Consider the following 24,951-nt stretch of genomic DNA (forward strand, 5'->3'; position numbering starts at 1 on the left):
CCTTGTATTGAGGCAAGCCCCCAAAGTGGGTAAAGTCAGTTGGCAGAGGGGTCTGCTTATTCTCTTCTGCTCTCTGCGGGTGGCAGCTTCATTAAAGCTCTGTCTTTTACGTTCAGAGTTGCTGTAGAAGTGGTGACCACGATGACTTCGGCTGATGTGATGTGGCAGGATGGCACTGTGGAGACCAATATTCGCTCCAACGAGTTGTTCCCGGTCCATCATCTGGACAACAATGAGTTTTGCCCTGGGGACTTCGTGGTGGACAAAAGAGGTACTGGGTGAAAGATATGCTCTGGGAGAAAAAGCAAGTCATCATGTTTTTGTTACAAGGAATAAGAGAGCTTTGCAAGCGTCTATTTTGGTTTGGATTTTTAAAATGTGCATATGATGTTGCAGGTGCCTGAGCAGTTAAAATCAATAACACACCAAAAAAATCCAATGACTTCAATCTACTCTGAAAGTGCTTTTCAGATATTAATGAGTCTGGCCTCACAAGCCCTTCGGGAGGGAGGCAGAGTAGTGTCTGTGTTCTACAGACAGGGATGCTGAGACAAAGAGCTTAAGTGACTTGCCCAAGGTCACACATTGAGACAGTGATAGAGGTGGGACTAGAACCCAAATCTCCAGACTCCCCCGCCTGTACTTTTGCCATGAGACCATCCTCTGCACTCCAGTGCTATCCTTTTGCTTTTTGTTTTCTAGTATAAAATCAGTCATTGCACCCAAGTGCAAATGTGTAGCAAGAAACAAGCACTTAACTATGGCTCAGGTAACTCTACATATACATAGTTTGTAGGCTTTAAAGAAGTTGTATTATATAGGGCTGAACCTGTGTGAAACAGATGGGGATGAGCTGGATTTGCCAGCCTTCGGTTAGCACACAACCAGCCTCCCGTCTTCCTGGGAACTCTAAAAGATCTCTCATGAGCTGAGGACACCCTTTTTACTTGCCTGCCCCGGCACTAGAGCGATGAAGGAATGAATCGCACACAGTTTAGCTTTACCTGGATGGCCTTCCCAACAAGATTCTCACACGACTATATTTATCTAAAGAGTTTTCTGTGATTAAAAGTGGCCTTTTTCTTACCCTTTCCTCACAAGAAACAAATCACACCAGAAGTAGGTGAGCATCTCACTTCTGACTTTCCCAAGGCATAGGAGCTAAGTAACGGTTCTAAGAGAGACAACTCTCTGCAGGAGTTTAGTGCTTATGAATGTGAAGGACAAATGGCACCTGGCCTAGCTTTAAACTACTGCATGCATCTTCCTCTTCCCTAGCAGCAGTTCAGGGCCTCCATCTAATCTAGATTCTTCAGACAGTGATGAGCACAGAATGGCAGAGCACAGCCTCAGAGTTCTTTTAAAAAAAAAACCAAACAACTTTAATCACCTTCATCCTCTTCCCCCATAGGTAGGAGTAAATTGTTCTAATTGTAGGGCTTTTGTCTGGGGGCAAGGGATTGTTTCTAATTGTTGGGTATATAGTATAGATAGTTGGAAAGCTAAGTCAGAGATGAGTGTTGTGTTCACTTTTACCAGTGGTCATGGTTAGAGCCCTGCATGGATACTAAATTTGAATCCGCAGCCGATCTGCAAAAAGGTCCGCGGATATAAAGCCGATATCTGCAGATTTGCAGGCTCTAGTCGTTGTATCTCGTTCCTCGGGCTGGAGATGCTGTGTCCTTGTGGGTTAGGCATTGCTTGTGGAAGCAAGAGATGGAGACTGAGACTTCCAAAGTTGCATAGGGGAAACGAGCATCTAGATCTCATTAATTTCTAGTAAATTGTCAGGCCCAAGTTCTAGTTTTGTCTGACATATTTCTAGGAATTCCTGCCTCCTCCTTTCCTGCCAATCACCCCCCAGAAAACCCCACAACCTGCGGCAAGAAAAGCTCTTTATAACCTGGAAAGAGAGAGGAATCAAACTCCATAAAGCCCGCTGAGGAGTTTTATTGCCACTCAGTTTTACATGGAAGGCATTGACGGCAGACACAGTCCAAGTCCAGCTTCTGTGAAAGGGTGTTCCCTGCACACAGGTCTCCCCTTATTGACTGACAGTTTCGTTGTTCCAGTGGAACGTAGCTGTTGTGGGAAATCATGATCATGGAGGAAGAGACACCTTGTCGCTACGACCCATCCCAGGCAGCCCTCTTGGCCCATCAGTACCCACACTTGAATTGGACTCTTTGGCTCTTCTTTGAATAGTGTAGAGAGCAGAGCATCAAGGTGAAGTGGCCACTGATCCGGCATTGCAAATCCCCTCAGACAAGTGTGCTAACCCCAAATCTCTCTCTCCCCACCCTCTGGGTAAATGGCCTTTTAGAGTTACGACTCTTCTCTTACTTGCTCAGAATACCCCAGCTCAGTTGTTGCTTTCATCCTGGCATTGCACACAGGTGAAGGATGGGTTCACAGTTTGACAGCTGGCAACCCCTAGCTGCAATGTAACAAGATCCAGCCTCCTGATTTCCCTGTCTCAGGTGGCGCTGCTGGGCTGTAATGCCTCGCAGTAAAGCCAGAGGTGACTTCCCCTGGTGCTGCTGCAAGAAAGATCAAACAAAGCTGCTTGATCAGACTAAAGAGATGAGAACAGTCGCTGTTGGTCCAGCTTTTCACTTGGATATTTTCCTCCTTTCCACCCTGACCAAAAGCTCAGACCTCCCAGGACCCTGCTGTGTACGGAGTGGTGCAGTCAGGCGACCACATCGGCCGCACCTGTGTGGTGAAGTGGTTCAAGCTGAAGGCCAGCGGAGACGATGTCGAGGTAGGTGAAGCAGCCTGCGAGGAGTGGAAGTACACAACAGCGCTTGCTCTGTACGCCTCCGCCCTGAAATAAGTCACCTTTGGGATTAGGGGAGTGGGGCATGTTACTGCTCTGGTGTCAGACTGGTCATGGGGACGTTTTTCTCTGCACACCTCTTGAGGCAGTGCAAAGTGTACATGTGGCTACACGCAGCTGTGAAAAGCAGGCCACGTCCATACTGGGGGTGTAGCTACATGTGTCAGTGAAAGGCTCTGGTAGAGGGGAAAGGCTTCAGCAGCAGGGAGGCAGTGGGACACTACATGGCTGAAAATCACAGCATTGGCGGGAAGGTGGGGCTTGGGTGAGCAGAGAGCTGTGTAGGGTATGTACTCGGTACATACCCGCTCCCTTCAGGTGTGTCTGTGCTCTACTCACCTAAGCTGCGTCTCACTGTCCATGCTGCTACTTAAACCTGTGCTGGTGGGGAGGGAGCTACCCAAGTATATACTCTACACCCCACCAAAAGAGTCATGCAGTGTAGATGTAGCCTGTGTTTCTGCAGGTGGTGACCTGGCACAGAGCAGACGTGTTCAAAGACTTGCACACCCCATCATCCTGGAGAAGCTGGGGGTTTTTTCCCTTCAGTTATCTGTGAATTTCTGTCCTCGTACACACTTGCCATCACTAGCCTTTGGCCAGGAGAGAGGCTGGTGCTGAAACAAGCAACCACAGTTGATTTCTCAAAGCTCTGGTGCTGGGCCTCTGCCTTGTTCCGCCTCTGCTAGTTGGCAGAGAAGCCCGTCGCTCGGTGGTCGTCCAAAACGCCATGAGAGCGCTTTGGACCCTTCACCCCCATTTACAGACCACATCCTCCTCCCCCACCAAGGCCAGGAGCTCGGAACATTTCATCTTGCCGGCTCCTGTTAGGCTGTGGGCAAGTTGGAGGAGTGCTGCTATGGCCTCCTCTAAACCTGACTTGTTCTCCCTTTGTCCCCTCCTGCGGGGTGGTGCACGGTGGCATAAGGACCAGGGCTAGGGCACACTTAGAACAAACTCTCAGGCTATGTCTACACAACATCACTTACAGCAGCACAACTGCACCGATGCAGGGGCACCACTGTAGCGCGTCTGGAGAAGGTGCTCTAAGCCGACGGGAGAGAACTCTCGGGTCATCTTAATATTGCCTGCCTTCGTGAGTGGCGGTAGCTATGTTGGTGGGAGAAGCACTCTCCACACCTGCACTTATGTCGGTATAACTTACGTTGCTCAGGTATGGCTTATGTGGTTTAGTCACACCCCTGAACGACGGAAGTTATATCAAAGTAATTTGTAGTGTAGACGTAACCTCAGACTGCCCCAGAGACACATTCCTGTGTCTAACACCAATTCCTCATGCCGGTAAATAGTGGTGCTTTTCTCAGAGCGAAAGCAAAGGTGAGATGCCTTGGAGGGGTGGGGGGGGATGCTATTTCCTATTTAAAGCGATGAGCCTTTTATCCAACCCTCCTACCAGCTGTGATGGTTCGGAGATCATGGAACCTGTATCCAAAATAAGTCCTGTCTTCTCTGGCTCGGCTCAGCTCATCCTCCAGCTCTTTTTGTGAAGGCTGGATGTTCACAGGGGCTGTACAATGTTTCCCATTGGCTCATGATTCACGCAGCATAAAACCTGAGAGAGAAGGTGAGGATGAACTGGGCGAAAAGACAGGGCGCTAATTTACCCCTTAGTATCTTTTCTGAGGTGACGCATGTAATATCAAATATCAGAGCACAGCAGCAGGCACCAGCTGTAGAAGCAGAGAGTTAGCAGCACATGGTCACAAGATGTCAAGTGGCCATGGGAGCTGGGAACCAAACTGCAGATGCAGGAAGCATTTGAAGTGTCAAAAGCGGAATCTAGAAATCAGTACAGTAGTTTGGCGCTAATGCGTGTGTGTTCTCTCCAATGCCAGCTGATGGGGGAGGAGGAGGATGTGAGTGTGTATGATATTGCTGATCACCCCGACTTCCGCTTCCGAACCACCGACATCGTGATTCGCATTGGCAATGCCGAGGAGGGAGCCGTGGCCAAGGAAGATGAGGTGAGTCTCAGGCATGCTCATGTTGCCCGAAGCAGCCTGCAGTCATCTTAGCTGGGATTTCCTAAGGGACCTAAGAGAGTGGGATTCCCCAAGTCCCATTTGGGCACCCAGTGCCCACAATCTTCTTTGAAAATCCCAGCCTCTCGTGTTGCCTGATACCGCTGCATTTTCTGCCCCCAGCTTAGCTTGAAAGGTCCCGTGTGTACAAGGCACTTGTCCACCCTGGACGGAGTCAAAGGACACTGGGATGAAGATATAAACCTGGAGACCTAAGTAGGCACAATCTCAGATTTTAACCGAGGTCGCACTGAAGTCCTCTTTCGAGGGTGAAACGCGGGTTAAACCTGCCCTGAAAGTCGAAGCAACTGAAACCAAAAATGGAGAATGAAATTTGTTTGACTTAATTTAAATCCAGCAAGTATCTGTGTAGGGATCCCACATTGGGTTTTCAGTATCACTTCTGAGATGGAAAGTCCAGGGCGGCCCCAAACAAAGGGAGATTGAAGATCAGTTTGTGTCTAGCTAGTGACATTTGTTTTGCTTTGAGAAATAAGGCTGCTGCTGTTATAAACTGAATTTACATGTTTAAGTTGGATTAAGGAGTCAGGAGAGGTCTGAGGGGGACCTCCCTTTTGAAAAGAACGTGAGCTGTTCACTGGTAGTGGACCTCCTTAAGGCTGCAGGTCTTGCAGACCCTAGAAGTGACTCTTACTCTAACAGGTCTGCAGGGTAGAAGTGTAGGAAGACTTCTCAGCTCTCTGATAGGCCAAGTAGCAGTAGCATGTCTAAGCTCCAGCAGCATGAAATACACATCTAAAGCTGCTCACCTGGCTTGTATAAACTTTGTTCCAGCTTAAGAAGCTATTTATTCTGAATGCGCTAAACGTGGGATTTAAAAAGCCAAATGTGGCGTGTTTGGCGTTTCAGCCTCAGAGCTTGAGAGCCAGCCTGAGCTGCAACTTCAAAGCACTGTCTACTCAGCTGTCTTTAGCGCATGAGTGCAAGCCCCTCTACTCCGATTCTGTCAGCCTAGGCTGGGCGGCTGGCTGCCATGGGCTGTGTAGACAGGCCCTCGCTCTCATAGAAGTGCTGGACTCCGGGAACACGCTGCAGAGTCTGTGTGACTTCCTTCAGCTGAGCCGGCTCAAAATCAAAATTCTTAGAACTGCCACTAGATGGCCCCCTAAGCCAAAGAAATGGTGGTAGGATCCCATTTATAGCCAATCAAAAATACTTTCCATACTCACGGATTGGAGCTGTATAATATAATATGATTCACCGTTTCCCTAGGTGGTGACCTTCTAGTGTACAAGGTAGTTTTTCATGGAAACATTTCCCCACTAAATAGAATCTCAGCAGCCTGGTTGCTCCTGCTGCAGCCCCTGGTTTCACTCCGTTCCCATGCCAAAAGCTTGTTTACCTGCCTCAGTTACCTGGAGAAAAGCTATTTCTCAAAGCCTTCATTCTCTGTACTTAAGAAAGAGATTGTGATATTTTGTTTGCTGCTCTTGTTCCCATAGCCCTCGGTAGGACAGGTGGCTCGCGTTGATGTCAGCAGCAAAGTAGAAGTAGTCTGGGCTGATAACTCCAAGACCATTATTCTGCCTCAGGTAAGGTGCTCCTGTCTGGGTCTGCTGGAGTCTGTGTAAATGAATCTTACTATGTTTCTTCCTTCTCCTTTTACCTTCACCGCTGTGTGATAGGGGATTTCCCACTCCTATCATCCTAGATGTACAAGTGTTCGGTCTTGTTTGGTCTCTCCCTTTTCTTGAAAACTAACTTTGAATTTGATGACATCTTTTCATGGCTCCTGAGTGTTGAGAAGATGATGTTGTCTAGATTGTTACTGTAGAGACAGATCTCTTCCCTCCCCCCCCATGTATGCACACAGCTCTGCCAATGACCCTCCTTCCTGACCTGCAGCACCCCGGTAATCCAATCGTGGGGCTTCCATGCAATTATTGCGTGAGAAAGTTCTGTCCGCAGAGATCTGCCCGTGACCCTCACTCGAGCCCAGTCACCGCTCTGTTTTGCTAATGCATCACAGTTTGGCCTGAAACCCCTGCTGTCCTAGCTCTAGACCATTGCTGAGCTATTGCACTAAATTAGATCGTAGAACTTGATGTGTGGAAAGTTCCACGGGATTGTAGATTGCCACGGACTTGCAGGGGCGAAAGAAAATGCAGGCCTGTTATTTACCAGGCTGCATGTGGCAACAGACTATATTGGTAAGGGATGCAAGGAGAGTGTGGGTCACGATGCAAACTGCAGACACACACACACACTAAACTTAATCAATTTAAAAGTTTTATTGGGGATAATTACAAGGGGTAAGGGAGCAGTGTATGATTAGCTAATAGAGTTAATGAAACTTAAAACACACAATGACTAAAATATCTGCTAACAATATTTATAAACAAAGATGCAGCATTTAGTAATAACTGATACTTACAAATACAAACCAACGCATAACGACCGGCAAACGTAGAAGCTCTGTTTGAAACACGTGAGTTGAGAGAGAGGCTTCGAGGTGATCAGGCTCGGTTACGGGTATACACAGGATACACGGGTATACACAGGATTCGTTTTTCTTTCTCCTCTCCCTGCCTGCACATGGCAGGCAGGCCATAAAGTACCCACTATGACATCATAGAAGTGTCATAGGGGACGGGGCCCAAAACCTGTTTGTGTTCGTTTCTGATTGGCACAAGCGAAGTTAACACCATGTAGAGGAGCAGGTGCCTTAAAGTCTGGCTTTGCCCCCAAAAGGTGAGGAAATGCATATTGGTTTAGAATGCGTTCAACACTGAATGAAAGAAGAGGCCAGGGCAATACCGGTATGGGCAAGTTTTACAGGATGCAGACAGGAACTCATCTCAACAGGGATCTGGACTAGAACCACTAAATGGTGACCTAACCTAGGCCTCGAACCCAAATCTCTCCCCAGATGAGCAGTTAGAGGTGAGCACAGTGCAAAAACCAAGAAAGACAACGCATTAATCCACTGCCTAATGAACCACTTTACTTTGTCTTCCTCATCCTTGTTTCCTGGTTCTTTAAGCTCTCTTCAAATGCCTGTCTTTGCCTTCCTTTTAGTCCTGTCTCTCCTCTCCTCTCCTCTCCTCTCCTCTCGTCTTTTTTAATGACGACAGACATTCTAAAGAAAATAGAATACCTGCCTTTGTAGGGTCCCATCCCCTATCAGAGCAGCACAGAACACATCGCTTCTCTTGCTACAGAAGCTCTTTCATGTCCAGAAAGCAGTTGATGATCAAGACTTTAAAAAAAAAAAAAAAAAAAAAAAAAAAACCCTCAAGCAGCTCTGCATTAATGACAGTAGAATGGTCAATGCCTGCACTATGGAAATGGAAGAGGATGTTACAAAGCAGTCTGCTGTCTCCCTTCCCCCTATTGTCACATGTGACCGGATCACAGGCAGAATGAAAGGTCTGGTGTGTGCTCCACAAAGAGCTGCTCTCACGCCGCGCCTCTGCAGCAAGCTGTGTCACTCTGTTCCCTGGGATTCTGTCTGAACATGTAATTACAGGACTTGGGTGAATGTCGAGATCCTAAGTTATCTGTTGAGAACTGTAATTTTCGTTTCTGCGCCTGTGCCAGAGACTAGCTGTTTGGGCACTGTCAGTGGAGCTAAAAATAACCATGAAGATGGCATAACTGGCTGACGAAGTAGCCTTTCCACTCAGATGTGGGGTAGGCCACAAGGGCAGGAAGTCTGGTGGCCTTGGTCTAGCTCCCCAGGATCTAACCTTAGCTGGCAATCGGTTATTGGGTGGCCTGCGACTGGCATAACTGTGCTGGTGCAGGTGGGGATTTTGAGGCTCCTTGGCAGAGCTCTGTGTGTGGAAAGCTTGTACAGCACATCTGCATGCCTGGCTTTTAGCTGTTGTGATCAGTGTGTGTCTTTTTATGAGCTGTATAGGTTTTATGCAACATCACTTGAACTTTCAGAAGTTCGGGATTAAAACTTCCCATCCTACAAACCTCTTTAAAACACCTTACAAACTACTACTTGTCCTGGAGCTATCCATTCGGTTTTGTTCCCACCCCACACATGACAAACGTGGGGATAGATGAGTCGAATTTGTATCCGACTTGATACATTTTCATGTCTGCTTTGCAAGGCTGTCTTTGAGAAATGTAACACTCACACAAGTCCCCTGAAACTTAGAGCTGCAAGAATGGGAGTGGAGGGGGAGGGGTTGTGATGGAGTTTGGGGAAGCTAGACTCTCAGGGTACATAGAGAAGAGGGGTAGGGAGAAAGCACATTTATAAAAGAGTCAGGTCAGCAATTCTAGTAAGGCTTCCTTATCCCAATTAAACCTTAAAAAGTGGCAGTGAAGTACAGTGGTTGGAGACTATTCACAGCAGAGCGTTGATAGCAGTTACAATATGCCACACAAGAAGATAGTGAAACATGTGCATTCTAGCTAGTTCAGGCATTGTTTCTGTCGATGCATGGAATGCAGACACAGCCAAGCTGGCTCAGTTGTATTCACACAGCAGCTGGCTCAGTTGCAAAAACAGAAATACAAATTTGACACGTTAACACCTGCAAAATTTGTGTGGGGTTCAGAAAGCTGGGACTTCAGTCTTGCAGTTCTAGCATGCATGCTCTCTCTGGTCTGCAACGGAAGCCCCAGCTTTTGGGACAGCTGTGTTCTTTTTAAAACTGACCCAGCTATTCCCAAACACCCTATTTTCCGACGGGGGAGGGGAAATGCTGATTCAGAACCCAGCTCACAGGAGCTTCATAAGTGCAGGACTCAGCTCAAATAGAATCCACTTTACATAGATAAAGGGAAAAAATGCCTTTTGGGGAGATTTTGGTGTTGCTAGGATCGCTGTTTCTAACTTCCGGTTTCCTTTTAACAGTAGAGACTGATTTATCTCCATCCAAGATGACCGTAAATAAAGCATGTGCATTTCAGCCCTATTCCACCTCACTTCTTTGTTTTTGATTCCTTTAGCACTTGTACAACATAGAATCGGAGATCGAAGAATCTGACTATGATTCTGTAGATGGCAGCACCAGTGGGGCATCCTCCGATGAATGGGAGGATGAGAGCGATAGCTGGGAGACGGACAATGGCCTTATGGAAGACGACCACCCAAAAACTGAAGAGCCGGAGCCTGAGGAGCCTGTAGCGGAAGAGGTGAAAAAAGTAGAGGAACAAGTGCAGGGTGCTGTGGCTATGGCGGTTGCTGATCTAACTGCAGAGAAAGCTGGGAAAGAGGGAGCACCAAAGAGTTTCCGAGAGCTGAAGGAGGCCATCAAGATCTTAGAGAGCCTGAAGAACATGACTGTGGAGCAGCTGCTAACGGGCTCTCCCACTTCGCCGACAGTAGAGCCCGAAAAGCCCACCCGGGAGAAGAAGTTCTTGGATGACATCAAAAAGCTGCAGGAGAATCTGAAGAAGACCCTGGATAACGTGGCCATTGTGGAGGAGGAGAAGATGGAAGCTATGGTGGAGACGGAGAAGAAAGAAGAAAAAGCTGAGGCGCAGACGCCGGTGAGGTCGGAGTGGCCTAGTGAGACCCCAGTGCTCTGCCAGCAGAGCGGAGGCAAGCCTGGAGTCACCTTCACAAGTGCCAAGGGGGAGGTCTTCTCTGTGCTGGAATATGCCCCAGGTGAGTGTGACACCTTGGGGCTAGACGTAAGTCTTCAGATTCTTCCACTGCCTTCCCCATTGAGACTCCTGTGCCCCAGCAGGAGTCCCCTGCAGTCACTCGCCTCTCCCCTTCTCCTGGAAGCAGGGCCACTGAGAGAGGGCATTACCCACCTGGAATTCATAAGTCACTTAGGAAGGGGCAATTAAAGGGGGCTCCTATCTGTAGAGGAGTCTGGTCTGGGAAGTGACCCTGGGTCTCTTGCACGTGCTCAGAGCCTTGTCACATGTGACGCAGTTGTGGTACCGGTTCCCTTTCGTTCCCCTTGTGGCTGTTCTGACTTGGACGCTCTGCAGCAATGTGCGCTGTAGGAATCCCTTGCCTCAAAGACTGGCACTCCAGCATTGCTAAGGGCTGGTGCGATCCACAACCTACCAGCATGAAAACCTCATTGCAACCAAGTTTGAAACGAGCTTTTCTTGGCTGGGGGAAGGTGGAGGGTGAGAGGCAGAATGGAGACAGCTGATGTTCTTGTATCGATTGTGCCTCCTCTGAGTGCAGTGGTCCTTGTTGACTCAAACCAACTTTTACCTGCCAGAAATAAACAAGACTGCCTGGTTCTGTGGTGCATCGGTGACAACACAGCTTCAGATATCTGGCAAACAGATCATCCTGGACAGGTCAGCTGGGAAAACATACCCAACCTCTGCTTTGAGCCTGTTGCTGTGGCGAAAAAGGGGCTATTAACACAGCTCTTCGGCTGAGGTGTAAATTCTTGCCCAGAAGTGGTCGCAGCGTATTGGCTGTAGTGCCTTGCTGCTAACTCATGGCTTGAGATCTCCAATAACAATACAGCCATGTTTCCCCAGCTTCACTGACCAGTATCTTCTCTCTCTCCTCCCCATGACACTGGGCACAATTGTTGAGAGGGAAAAAACTTCCCTTTGAAGGCATTTGATTTTGGAGGAGGGTTTTCTGTAATCTGATGGGTTGTCATGCCCCCTCGCTCCTTAGATACCCACGCGTTTAAGAAAATGGAGTTCCAACCACCAGAAGCTAAGAAGTTCTTCAGCACAGTCAGGAAAGAAATGGCATTGCTGGCAACCTCTCTGCCTGATGGCATCATGGTCAAGACGTTTGAAGACAGAATGGCAAGTCCATGTGCTCCAGTCTGTTTGTGTGTTAGCAAAGTGACTGGGAGTAGCCTGATAGTTAAGGCTTAGGAGGGAGTTTCAGACTTAATCCTCTATTCTGAGCTGTCAAGGCATCTACACTTGGCAGAAGTTTATAATTACAGTAAATTGGCTCCCCTTTGCATTTCGGAGAGCCCTGGTAATAAACAACGAGTAGGTGGGAATCTGATACTAGAATTACTTCACCAAATAAGCCTGGGCTGTGTAATTAGGTTAAGCAGGGAGTGTGAGCGAGTGGAGAGCCAACAAGGCAGCGGGCGTAGCCAGTCAATGGACTGGAACCATGCACCAGACCCCTTTGAAATCCTGTTTCAGATCACTCATCCGGGCCTGCAGGGTGGAAGTGTGATGGGTGAAGTTCAGTGTGTCTCAGGTGGAAGTCCACAGCCCAAAGCTGGCACCCGCAGGAGATCTGCAAGGCTTGAGCTAGTTCTCCAAGTCCCCTGTTAGTGTTAAGCTAATTAAAGCCTCTATCTCTTCCTCCTCCTCACCCCCCCCCCAACTCAGCTCTGCCTTGTTACCAGGGCTTGCCTCTTTGCCTTGGACAGAGGGCAGCCCTGGCACTCCCTCTAGCCTTTGCCTCTGTGCTCACATCTCCTCTCTTCACAGGATCTCTTCTCAGCACTTATTAAAGGACCCACACGCACTCCTTACGAAGACGGCCTCTTCTTGTTCGATATCCAGTTACCCAACATCTACCCGGCTGTCCCCCCTCTCTTCCGCTACCTCTCCCAGTGCAGCGGGAGACTGAACCCCAACCTGTACGACAATGGCAAGGTTTGCGTCAGCCTTCTGGGGACCTGGATAGGAAAGGTAATGCTGTCTTCAGTCCCTTTGCATGGCACATGGCTTTTAAACGGAGCCAGACTTCCGCCACTAGGCAGCGGTGTTTGCTGCTTCCTGCTGGCCCCACAGGCCTGACGGTTTTCAGGTTCAGAGAGCAAACTGGGGAATGGGGGTCCAAGCTGTGTGCTGGCCCTGTCTGCATTGGGCTTGAACCGGGCCTGATAGTCTGGATAGATGGATAGAGCCAAAGGGAGTGTTTGAGGGGGGAGGGATAGCTCAGTGGTTTGAGCATTGGCCTGCTAAACCCAGGGTTTTGAAAGAGTGTCTCAAAACCCACGTTTGTCCCTGGAAGATGAGCTGTGGACTGGCTAGTATTAGCCACAGGCCCCTGTTGGGACTGAGGGTGTGCGCAGGGATCATAGTGTGATCACGGGTCATTCTCCTACCCTTTGAGACTTGATCTTTCTGGCCTTTTTTTTTGCCTTCTCTGCGGTGAGCAGCCAAGGCATGCTGGAAACAGGCTTAGCAAAGACATAGGGGGCACAGTGAGTTTAGGGCTGGGAGGGTCTCTCATTCCTGTTTGGGCACCACAACAAATATCCAGCCATTGACACAATCAGCAGGGCTGGTGCAGGCCCCACCTGAGACCTCAGTTCTGGAGCAGCAGGGCAGGTGCCACATACCTGGATTAAGGTGTACAAGCAGCTGTCCAGGGGAAGCTTCCACAGTATCTGCCCAGCCTGAAGCCAGTGCAGTCGGCCCATCATTGTACCCGCAGACCTTTTAAAATAGGTGTGCACAAATGCAGCTAGGGTTGGGCCCAGGCAGCAAATGTTGAATGCACCTTGGTCACTATAAGCTGCAGTCTGAGGACTGTCTCCTCCCCTGTTTTCTCTGTTAAATGCTGACCAGAACGGATGCTGCATTCATGAGAAGCTGTCCGTGATAACTTGTTGTGTGTGTTCCAGGGCACAGAAAGGTGGACCAGCAAATCCAGCCTTCTCCAGGTGCTCATCTCTATCCAAGGTAAATGCAGCTGCAGAGCCGGTGTGGGGTGGAGGGACCCTGAGAGACACCGCCCCGCCTTGCTGAGCTGTGTGAAGGCATCTCAAAGCAGCTGGGCAAACTGTTACCCATCCCTCTGTCCTTGGCTGCCTTCCGTCCCTGTAACTTTCCCTCAGCCCGTTCCTCTCTCTGCAAGAGCCTCGCTAGCCTTTTCCTTCTTGCCCTGTGCCTGGGAAGGTGAACCACAGCTGCCTCCAGCCAGCTGCTAACGCCTAAAAAAGCTCCTAAGAGGAAGGTCCTGAGGTTGCTGCTGAGCCTGGGTCCTTCTCTTTATAGGCAGTGAGTCACCAGCCTCGCCAGCATCTAGTTTATTTTTGCCCACGTCAGTTGTTTACACACTGGTTCCTAAACTGCTCTGTGGGCTTTTGAAAGGAAGCACAGGTATGCCCAAGCCCTGCAGCACTGCCAGCCGGTACTGCTAAACCCTGCTTGGAAACTCTCTAGCAAGCAGTCTGCTGTCCAGAAAGGCCAGAGCCTGACTTGGGAGTATTTGGTCTATGGTATTTGATCTCTCAGCCCTCTCAGAACAGAGAGGCTGTTTCTTGTCTACAGAGCCGATAAATCCCCATTTAGAGGATAAAATATCAACTTCTTCTTGCAAACTTCTCTGGATTACCAGAGAGATTTGTTAATGCTGCTGCGAGCTCAGCCTCAGACCGCTCCCTTCTGTTGCCTGGTCGTGGGAGAAATGTCAGACCCCACCCACCGTCAGGAGCACTAAAGCAGTCGGGGGCCTTGCCAGCAGGGTGGCGCTGGCTGTGCCATCACCACACCCAGGCAGAACAACCAGCCTAAAATGTCAACCGGAGAGAACCCGGTGTGGGTGATTTGCCCACGGCTGTGCCAGAGATGGTGGCTGGAAAAGAAAAGCACAAAATGTGGCCCAGGCGGCACTAAAAGCAGTTTTGGGTGTCACTTTAAGGAATGGTGTGATTCTGTTACCACACTTTTTTTTTTTTTTTTCAAGCGTTTGGCCTTGAAAGTGGGGCGCTAACCACAGCGCAGGCCAGGCCTGTGAAATATTTCCCCCTTCACCGACTCTTCCGGTGCCCCTCTGTTCGGGCAGTGCCCCTTGTCCCTCACCCATGCTGAGCTAGCATCTGTACCTGTTACTAGTCCAGTCATGGCCTTCTCCCAAGCCGAGGCAGTTCACTGCAAGTGGTCCTGTAGTCTGAAAAGTGACCACCGGCCCCTGCCAGGAGGCCACCAGACCCGTTCTCACAAGTGTCCCAAGCAGCGTCAGAGGCCGGATGAAATGCTGGTGCAGCAGCTAGACGTGCACCTGCCCGGATTGCCACACGTTACCAGTCCAGCATGGCAACCTTGCTCTGCTGCTCCCTCTGCCTGCACCCCTGCTTGCCGTCTTGGGGCTGCAGGGGTCGATATGGCAGCGGAAGCTGGAGGGAGCTTCCCGGTGGGGAGGGCCGTGATAGATTGAGGCCTCAGCACTCTTCAGCAAAGGCAGAGCCCAGCAGCGCCCCCTGTAGGTCGCAGGTCAGTGTGAGGTTTCTGTTTAACTCTTGGCTCTCCCTCTCTCCGGGCAGGACTGATCCTAGTGAATGAGCCCTATTACAACGAGGCCGGGTTCGACAGTGACCGGGGCCTTCAGGAGGGCTACGAGAACAGCCGCTGCTACAATGAGATGGCCTTGATCCGCGTGGTCCAGTCAATGATGCAGATGCTGCGCAAGCCGGTGGAGGTCTTCGAGCACGAGATCCGCGAGCACTTCCGCTGCAACGGCTGGCGCCTGGTCTACCGGATAGAGTCCTGGCTAGAGACCAACGAACTGGTGGAAAGGAGCCACGAGCACCCCAATGGGGCTGATTCCTCCTCTCTCCTTTCTGTTTGTGGCACCCTGGCTGAGAGCCCGGTTGACAGTATGGGATTTCAGGGCGAGTACAGCAGCCCCTTGGAGCAGGAGCTGGGGGCAGCAGCGGCGGCTGAATTTTCCGACTTGGCGCTAGAAGGGAAGGAGGAGCTGGAAGACTCTGGATGTGGAGCCTCGACGCTCGCGGCCAGCGACGGCCATCAGTATTCAGACTCCGAGAGCATGGGCCACGCCAGAGGGCTCCTCCTGGCGAGAGACCTAACGGACGCGTGTAAAGCCGCCCAGGACTCTGCCTCGCAGCCTAGTGTGAAACCAAAGAAAAGGAGAAAGAGCTACAGGAGTTTCCTCCCCGAGAAGAGCGGTTACCCTGACATCGGCTTTCCCCTCTTCCCCCTGTCCAAGGGGTTCATTAAAAGCATCCGTGGTGTCTTGCAGCAGTACCGGGCAGCCTTAGTAGAGGCCAATATCCCTGAGTGGAGAGAGGACAAGTGAAACGTCGGGTTAGGGGCAGACAGATGCAGAAGAGAAGGGGGAAGCAGCAAGGAAATCAGCCAACGCTGTTCCCAATAAACTGGCCTTGCTCGTTCCTGGCTCTCTTCCCCAGTTTGGTGTGTTTATAAAGACGGCAGTAGCCCAAATAGCTCATTCCTTGGTCTTTACTTCCCCCAACCCCACCCCCGTTCCTCACGCTCATTTGATCCTGAAGTGTAAGGAGTTGAGCCTTCCAAAGCAGTCTTGCAGCTGGGACCCTCAGTGCTCTTTGGTCCCCGGGCACCTCTCGGTGCACCGTGGGCTCCACCCCCTGGCTGCTATGTCTGACCCCAACGTTCCAGTTGGGATTCAGCCCTAAAGGTATGGTTACTGTGGTGTCCAGTGCTGAGAGGCCGTGTCCTCCCAGTCCTTCCGTTTCCCTTCACTACCACGTCTTGTGGCTTTCATGAAGTCTGTTCCAGCTTGAGAATACTTTGACATTAGACTCTGGTTGCATCAAAGTCTCCTGCTCCCTGTGGGGTGCCTGCCCATAGCTGGTCACTGGCAGATTCTCAGCTCACCCACTCCTTTCTTTGGTACTTAGGGTGCAGAGATGAAGTGATAGACAGGTTCCTGTTCAGCCTTGGGCAATACCCTGGGGTTTCCCTGTGGTCCTGGCCCTCTGATCTCTCGCGTGGAAGTAATTTCTCCAAAACAGTAAACACATTTCCACTCCCCGTCCTCGCCAGATCCTGCTTGCGCTTTGCAAACGTACACGAGTCAGCTTCCTGCTGGCACTATTCCATCCAGCAGGAGCCTGGGAGCCCCATGTGCACTGCTTCAGCTTGAGTCCAATTGATCAGCAGCAAAGGTGGATCTAGGGTAGATGATGTAGCTTCTGTGTGGATGTTGAACCTAGTGCCGCTGATCCCTCTGCACCTCTTCAGTTGTTGATAAATTTCTCAGGCTGCAGCTGTTCCTGAGGCTAAATCACAAGTATAGACCTGTACCTGTGCAGTGTGACTTCACTCCTGCTGCGGCAGCACGGGCTGCAGTAGGACACCGCATCTTTAACAAACACAGCTTTCACGGTGTGAGCCACTGCTCCTCCCCAACCCTGCACAGGCCGGAAGCCAGCAGCATTGGAGACCTTGCATGTACATCCGTAGTGCCCTCTACGGTGCTGCCCGGTAGCTATAGGACACGGCTAGTGGGACACGTGTGCGTTAGCGGAGAGGGGTTTACACTGAGTACTTTGAAGGGGGTTTGATGAAAGCAGTGACTATCTGGGGGCTTCCTATTCCAAGTGTCTGCAGCGTGCTTTCTGTGCGCTGCTGGAGACCCCCGGTCAAGCCCAGCTAGATTTGTCAGGAGTCGAGTCTGACAGCAAGCTCCCATCCAACATAGATGAGAGAAGCCCGTTTTCTGCCACAGAGGCGGGCCAGCTGTGTCCTCCCCAGTGGATGAAACTAGCTAGTGATGCCAAGCTTCCACATGGAAGCAATAGCTAAGCTTGTCTTTCAGCATGGCTAGTAAAGATGGGAAATGAGGCTAATTCCTCACAGGAAACCAAGCCTAATTCCTCCTTACCAGCTCTCCCGCCACTGCTACCCCTGCCAAAGCCAGGGGCTGTCGGGGTTCTGAATTTGAAGCTGAGGGCGGAAGCGTCAGCAGGCCGTCTCGCCACGTTTGCAAAGTGCTCCCGGCTGCCTGGATGGGTTTGGAGCTCAACTACCCATTATCCACTGGAAGAAATTTGATAAGGGTCCCATTGGCTACATCCAGCCTGGGGTCAGACTTCCCCACTGGAACAGTGTGCCACTGGGACGGGGTCTCTCTCACACTGACTCTGGTCTCCACGTCAGCACTGCAGAATCCTCTGCACTAGCTGCCACGATTGCTCAGGAGAGCTGCAGGTCTGGATTAGGGAGCTGTGGGGGTGGCTGCACGTTAGGCTTGAGCGGCAGTAGCATTGTGGGGGTGGGTCTGGTGCAGTAGTTCCTGGCTATCCTCCATGCTAACCAGCATTTCATGAGCAAGAAAACTGACTCCAGTGTAAAAGGGCAGGGCTGGGATGCTAACTGACGTTGTCCTTTGGGGGTGAGAGGCATCTGATGCAGGGGGTTGCTCCACACGTTACTAGACGTCTTACTCATTGTACTGAAGGCCAGACTACGACTTACAGACTCATTTCCTTTGGTGTGTCACTGCATTCCTCTCTCTGCAAAAGGACGGGGGAGGAGGAATTGACAAGCTGCTTATTAGAAAGACACAAGTAGAGAACAGAATCTGCTCACGTGCCTGGGGGTCTCTAGCACTGCCCACCCACACAACACACTCTGTCTCTCTCTAGTTGTTTCTCTTTATCTTCTCCTGGAAGGGTGGAGGGGACTAGTTGCCACAGCAAAAGCCAGCTGTAGGAACTGATCTGCTTGGAGGAAGGTGGTGGGAGAAGAGGTGCCATTGTGAGAGCCAGCCTGACTGTATGCCAGATGGTTCCTTCCCCCCCCCTAAGAAGGCTGCCTCTCTAATCATAACCAAGAGCTTTGCACAGGATCCTGGAGTTTTCAGCTGGGAAAGCTCTTGCTTATTGGCCTTGGGGAGGTGGGGGGTAGTGGGGAGGCTCTCCTGTCCCTTAATAGCATTGCTGGAGCGTTCCTTGCTCTTCGTAGCTGTCTGTCCCTAACTGAGATGCGCACAGAGGTTTACAAGTTTTCTAAGCTTTTGATCATGTGAAGCTCCGGGTCTGAGATTGCTGTTGAGCACACTGCAGCTATGTAATTTTTTTGGTGTACGTATGTAATATTTAAAGGTTAAAAACAAAATTTAAAAAGGCAAAACAAAAAAGTTAAAAAAAAAAACCACACAAAAAGCCAAAGCATGATGCATATTGTTAGCCTTAAAACTGGCTACCTGACACTGCGATGTACAAATAAGAACAGCCTGTAACTGTTTTAAGTGCTGGGGAGGGGCGGGGAAGAAATATTACAAAATCAGTTTGTAGCCTTGATTCTGTACAGTATTTAAAAACAAAGAATGGAAGTGACTCTTACTGAGGCCATGCTTAGAGGTGTGTTGTTCACGTGCAGATGTGAATGCTGGGTTGCTTACCATATATGTATAAAGTGCTGTGTGACTTACTTTTTTTTTTACCTGCAATTTTTTTTTTTGGTTTGGCTAAATAAGATGTAATAAAAGAGAAAAAGGTGATTTGCCATTAAATTTTGCCTCTGTGAATAGCTCTGGTTGTGCTTTTTTTCTTCCCTGTGTGTGAGTATATCACATGCCACAGAACTAAAGATCCTGCCACCTTTATTCAGACGAGGAGGTTTTTACTCTGCTCTGGAAATCACCACCAGTGCCAGTGGGCAGCGCATGGACTGGGACTTGGGAGAGCTGAGTTCTGCTGGCTCGCTCACTGGCCTGCTTGGGTGACTTCGGGCAAGTCACTTCCCCTCTTTGTACCTCCGTGTCTCCATCTGTGAAGTGCTTTGAAATCTACTGATTAAAAGTTCTACATAGGAGCTGGGTTTTACTATGCTTGGTGGAGCCAGTGTGAGGAAAGGTGGCAGAATCTAGCCCTGAGGAAGCTTAGTTAACTGCTCTGTAGCTGACTGGTGCTCCTAGGGGCCGATGGAAAGCCCTCTGAGGACAAAGGGCGTCTTTTGATGGACTTTGGATAAGGCTCTTCATTTATACAAGGTTCAGGAAGAGCAGCTTTTCTGTCCAGTAGTTAAGGTAATACCAAGATCCAACAACCTCACGCAAGTTCAGCTAGTCTGGTGATGGGGTCTGAGATGCCAGCTTGTCACCCCTAGCTGGCTTGTTCAGATCTAACTTAAACTTGCAGTAACCTGAAAGCTACCACATGTCGGCTGTTTACAGACTGATGTGAAATGAGTAGGTTTGCCCAGCTGCCAGTGGACACGTGTCCACATCCTAAACTACCATTGTGGATAGGACCTCAGCTGGCGACCTTAGAGAGGCCAACACAGAATGTCCATGGAGCGTGAGGAGGCCCTTCAGAGCAGTGAGATCAGGGAGCAGTCAGTGGAAACTTGCACCTCTTTGGAAAGAAGGTTTCAGTTGCTGTTGCAACCCTTTCATGACCCCAACAATCAACTTGTGTTTGCCACGCTTATATTTCAGCCCCTAGGACAATATAGGAGCTGTGTTTAGAGACCTTGGTACTGCTTAGGCACAGTGCGGTGAACTGAGGCTGAACGCCTCAAACCTTCTGACCTAATGGAATGGGGTGACATCTTGGCTCCCACCACCAAAAAAGGGAAGCTGAGAGGGGCCCATGGATGGTGCTCAGGCCTGGAATTTAGAAAGTGCCAGGTTCTAATCCTGACTGTTCTGTTGATTCTGTGACTTTGGGCGCAAATCAGTGAATCTCGCGAGGCTTCAGTTTTCCCCCTTCCTGCAGAATGGGAATAAGGCGTTCTGCTCCAGGACAGTGGTGGACTTAAGTGTTCTGTGTAAGTACTGTTTTCTAAAGGGCAATGACTGAACAGGTGTGGTTAGAAAAGATTTAAAGGGACAGGCAGCAGGGACAAGGGTCAAGGACGTGAGGAGAAACCAAAGCAGAAATGAAGTACATGTGAACCTTAATGACTTGCTGTGAGAGTTCAGAGCACCATTTAACAGCTCCGCACTCTGCTCAGATCACATTAAGCGTAGGATGCGCTGGAAGCTACGGCAGGAGCTGGAGTGTTGCGGTGGAGTGTTGCACTGGCTGTAGGCTGTAACTGCGGTAGTTTAGTTTTATATAGTCATTCTTCGGAGAGGAGGGAGGTCTGTTCCTAGGCAGCTATTGCCAGGGGCCTACCTTAATGAATGAACCATGGCCAGGTTGGGTGTACAGGCGCACATGCACGCTGCAGGGAGCAGGAGGCTCAGACGGCTCTTGTAAAGGTAACACCAGGGTATTACGGGGTGGGGAGGGGGGGAAGGCTACTCAGGGGAAGCCAGGAAACCTCCAGGGTGTGGGTGGGTAACTTTGACATGCGCCTCCCTTTTGTGCTGCACTGTCTGACAGCTCGGCCCTGAGACAAGGAGCTGCTGCTGTATGCAGGGAAGGAGCTTGATGCTCCTGAAGCAGAAACCTCAGAGTGGATGCAAACAGCTGCTTGTTCTTAATGGGCACACACAAATGGGGGGCACAGTGCTGATGGCCTGCGGCCTCATGGCTTTGCCTGCAGCATGCACTACCATTTAAGAGGAGTTTGCACAGTCTCAATTGCCAACTTCATTGGTTACCAATTCCAGACAATAGACTGTGGGCTAAAAGCTGAGGGTGCTAGATTAGCAGGCCTAGGGGACAGGATGGCTGCTGTAAAACCAGACTCAAAGCACCTGGGGCAAACTTTGGAAACCATAGGACCTGGAATGCCATCTGCAGAGAAGCTGCAGCTGTAGAGTTCTAGGCCATGCAAGTGCCGAGGCAGGGCTCCCTTGAAAATCAAATTCTCCTGCAGAAAGATCAAGGGTTTAGGAATCCAGGAACTTCCTGGAAAACTTGTGGATTTACAAAATAAAATCCCAGAGCTGCTGGAGCTGGACATGCAGGAAAAGCCAGTATGGGCCTAGGTGGTGGAATTCGCCAGAGAGAATCTTTCAGATTCTAGGAACCAGAACTAAGACTGCAACACTGGTGTAGCGGAGACATTTCTACAGGCAGACCTGGTCATCTGCTGAAGGGCACATGCTACTGATTGTTCCTGACTGTTCCTAATCTCCCAACAATGGAGGAAGGAATTAGACACAGTTAAAGTGTTTAGACCAGAGCATCACTGCATCTATTTGTACACCTGGCCCAATGCCATACAGAAAGGTACCTTCCCCCCTATCCCTTATTTTGGGATATGGGTCCTGTTTGTTGCCTGCCTTGCTGGAGTGAAAATAACTCTGAGCTCCGTTGGATCCTGACTGGCTGGCAAACAATTAGACTTTTCTTTCCCTGCTTGGGGATCCTAATTGCATAATTTGCAGATGAATAAATGTGAACAGCAGCTGCTGTCTACGGTTCCTCTGTCAGGGCAGAACATTCTAAATCCGGGTTCGTTACTGTCGCTTTAGATAAAAAATTAGGGGCAACCAAAAAAATGGTGTCACCATATGAAATGGGTCTAATCAGCACTTGGTGGCGGCTCAGTCTGCCTGCACAGCCAGCCCTTCCCCCAAGCTTTTATCTGTTCAGATCACGTACCTGCACAGTGCTGAAAGTCACAGAATGCTTCAGCGGGACTGGGGCTGTGATGTGTGTTCTTTACAGCTGTTGCTACCTAACCCAACCCATGCAATGTGGGCCATGGACATGAACGCTGCCTAGGTTTTCATAAGGCTGCCCCGCACTGCGGCGTCTGACCCCAAGCAGTGCTATGCTGTGTGATTTTATAAAGATTATTGTAACAGTTCTGAGTTTTTTAGCCTACTTGTTTCCAAAATGTTTCTAAAGAAACAGCTGTTGGACTAGATTGATGGTTTTCCCCTCTACAGTTAAAACATATAAACTCAATGGACCCTGCAAAATTAATTTAATTTTTTAATACCTTGGATTGGGATGATACCACCTCTTGGCCCACCATGAGTCATCCCAGCTCGTCCATACGCCGGAGAATAAAGGGATTTTTTAGCAGGCTGACTGGGATTCTGTGCAAACACCAAGAGGCAGTGCATTTTGGAGCAATTCGCCCACAGCCCCTTGCTGGCAAAATCGGAAAGCAATAACCCCTGAGATGCTGCTGCTCCAAGAAACTTTATTGCTTATTACACCACAGCAATCCCAGGGCGGAAACAGTCCAACCTGGGAGTTCCAGGTGCTTAGGTTTGCAATGAAAGCAGAGTGCTCCCCATATAACAACCAAGGCCTCCTGTTTGGAAAAGCTAGATCTTTATTGTCTCATTTTAAGAATAAACTCTGTCTCCATGGAGCTTTTGGTAGAAATATTTTCTTTAAAAAATATTGGTTCATTGTAACAAACTATAAACTTCTAGGGCCGACATTTATGGTGGAACCAGTTCTCATTTCCCTACAGGCCCCAGGGCTTGGTGCCCGCTGTCACTGCTCGGTCCCCGTGGCACTCTGCTCCTGGAGGAAAGGGTAGCGCTCTTGTGCCATTAGTGTATTGTTGAGCTGTGGGAAGGGAGCAGACTGACTTTGTCCTTGTGGGGAACCTAGGAGCAGAAATGCAAGGGAGGCCTGTACTGTGGGGAGCCTGGGTTTGGCAAGTCACCTGGCTTCATCTGCAGAGTCCCTTGCAAAGATAGGCTGATCTGGAAGCAGTGCAGCACTTAGAGTGGGGGTGGTGGGAGAAATATCCTTGCAGCTGCTAAGCTGACCTGGAAAGAGCTGTACCTGTATTTGGGTACCATCACCTGCCATCCACTGCTCAGGAGTCACCTGTGTCCCGCAGGAGCTTCCTGACACGGGGGCAGGCCAGGCTGTGAGTGTCCCTCCCCCGCCCTCAAACTTATTAACCAAACCTCTTAGTGCTAGGCCCATAGTGCCTGTGATCAGGCAGGAAAAGGACTGTGGGGGGGTGGGACTCAGGAGGCCGGGCAGAGCAAGGGGAACAAGAGACCCCGTGAACTATTCCAGAGGAGGAGAGAGGCAGGGGCTGGAGAAGACACTGAGTGGCAGGAGGTGTGAGCATTCTCTGCCGTGGTCCTTGCCTGTCCTCCCTCACTGCTCCCCAGGGATGCACATGGTCAAAACCCTTTGTGAAGCAGTTTATTGGTCCGGCTGGCAGGTGGCTCAGGAGCCACTGATGATCCGGCAGAGTTGGTCGTGCACCTGGCCCTGCACTGGCTCACACGCCAGCGGCTCGCCATCCACCGTCATGAGCCCGGTGGAAGCAAAGGGCTCCAGCCGGAAGGCCCTCACGGGGACGTAGTGAAGGTAGGGGCAGTTCAGGTCCAGGTGGGTCCCCTTCTCCATGGCTAGGAAGAGTCTGAGCAGGCCCAGCCGTGAGACCCCGGCTTTCAGGCAGAAGAGGTGCATGGCGCCGTCGTGAAGCTTGGCCGTGGGGGCCATGGCGAAGTCAGCGCCCAAGTGCGATTGGTAGATGGCGAAAATGGAGATAAACTCCTCCTCAGGCACAACGGTCCAGTGCTTTGGGACTGGCTGGTCGAAGGGGACCAGGAGCGAGTCCTCTGGCCAGGACCCCTCGTGAGGGGGCCGTGGCGCAGGCTGAGGGAGGATGTGGAGGGGGCGACCGTTACTGCATGGCACGTGGTGGCTGTTCTGCTCTGAAGGGCTGCCGGGGGCTGAGGAGACGGAGGAGGACGTCTCCACGGGCAGGTAGGAGAGGCGCCCCTTGTAGACCTTCAGCCCGGCCAGCTGCTGGATGGTGCCCACGGTGAAGCGGGCGTTGCCCAGCTGGCGGTACTTCTCGCTGGCGATGTCCACGTCGGAGATGAAGCCCCAGCCGAAGCTGAGGAAGGAGTAGAGGCGCTTGCCCGAGGCCGTGCTCAGGGAGACCAGGTCCATGGGGGCATGCAGGCCTTTGCAGAGGAAATAGGTGCAATTGGTCAGCAGCTCCTCCTTGAAGGCCCGCGTGTTGCTGTAACAGAGACAAAAGCAGGCAGATCTGTTGAGCTGGGGCCCTCACCTTGTCCGAGCCACGCTCCAGCGGTCGGAGCGGGGGAGGGACTCTTGGGGACCCCCCCAGGGGACTGCCGCTGACTCTGTGCTGCTCCAGGGCACCCCCTTTGGCTGAGGAAGACACTGCAATTGCAAAATGTCACTAAGTATTATTGGAACGTGACTAGAGCCAGTGGGGGTTTCAAAGATCCCCACCTGCTTGGAATCAGCGCAATGCTCTGTCTGCCAGCAGAGGACAAGTCTCCTAGAAACGCCACGGGATGGGTTTAAAACCCAACTCTCCTGGCTTGTGCCCCTTTTCTCAGACTCAGCTAGTGCTTCCACCTGTTCTTTTCCTGGCCAGCCAGCCAGGAAGACCCTCCCTTGGGCTGACCATCACTGACCCCCATTTGCTCCCCTTGGAGAAGCCGTTCTCCGTAGGCTGCACCCCGATTTGTTCGAGGCTCCGGCAGTGGAGGGGGGAGCTGTTTGCAAGGCCCTGCGGCCCAGCCTGGCAGAGGCACGGCCCTAGATAACCAGATGCTAGAGGAGCGGACAGCAGTGCACC

General features: G+C 50.7%; 2 protein-coding genes across 8 annotated transcripts in view; one reads left to right on the forward strand and one right to left on the reverse strand.

Moving 5' to 3' along the window:
• Positions 1-18,646, forward strand: part of UBE2O (ubiquitin conjugating enzyme E2 O) — an 81,304-nt gene extending 62,658 nt beyond the window's left edge. For all 4 annotated transcript variants that reach the window (XM_039501366.1, XM_039501363.1, XM_039501364.1 and 1 more), the window contains 9 exons: positions 117-271; positions 2,652-2,764; positions 4,696-4,824; positions 6,345-6,434; positions 9,814-10,474; positions 11,468-11,604; positions 12,256-12,459; positions 13,401-13,458; positions 15,042-18,646. In XM_039501366.1, coding sequence (XP_039357300.1) covers positions 117-271; positions 2,652-2,764; positions 4,696-4,824; positions 6,345-6,434; positions 9,814-10,474; positions 11,468-11,604; positions 12,256-12,459; positions 13,401-13,458; positions 15,042-15,817 — 2,323 coding nt within the window. In that variant the 3' untranslated portion in view covers positions 15,818-18,646. The remainder of the gene's footprint in view (positions 1-116; positions 272-2,651; positions 2,765-4,695; positions 4,825-6,344; positions 6,435-9,813; positions 10,475-11,467; positions 11,605-12,255; positions 12,460-13,400; positions 13,459-15,041) is intronic.
• A 3,260-nt stretch (positions 18,647-21,906) lies between these two features.
• The window catches only part of SPHK1 (sphingosine kinase 1), a 67,587-nt gene continuing 64,542 nt past the window's right edge, over positions 21,907-24,951 (reverse strand). For all 4 annotated transcript variants that reach the window (XM_039500466.1, XM_039500469.1, XM_039500468.1 and 1 more), the window contains one exon: positions 21,907-24,363. In XM_039500466.1, the coding sequence (XP_039356400.1) occupies positions 23,556-24,363 (808 nt within the window). In that variant the 3' untranslated portion in view covers positions 21,907-23,555. The remainder of the gene's footprint in view (positions 24,364-24,951) is intronic.

This window comes from Mauremys reevesii, linkage group 15, assembly GCF_016161935.1.
Source record: "Mauremys reevesii isolate NIE-2019 linkage group 15, ASM1616193v1, whole genome shotgun sequence".
Lineage (NCBI taxonomy): Eukaryota > Metazoa > Chordata > Testudines > Geoemydidae > Mauremys > Mauremys reevesii.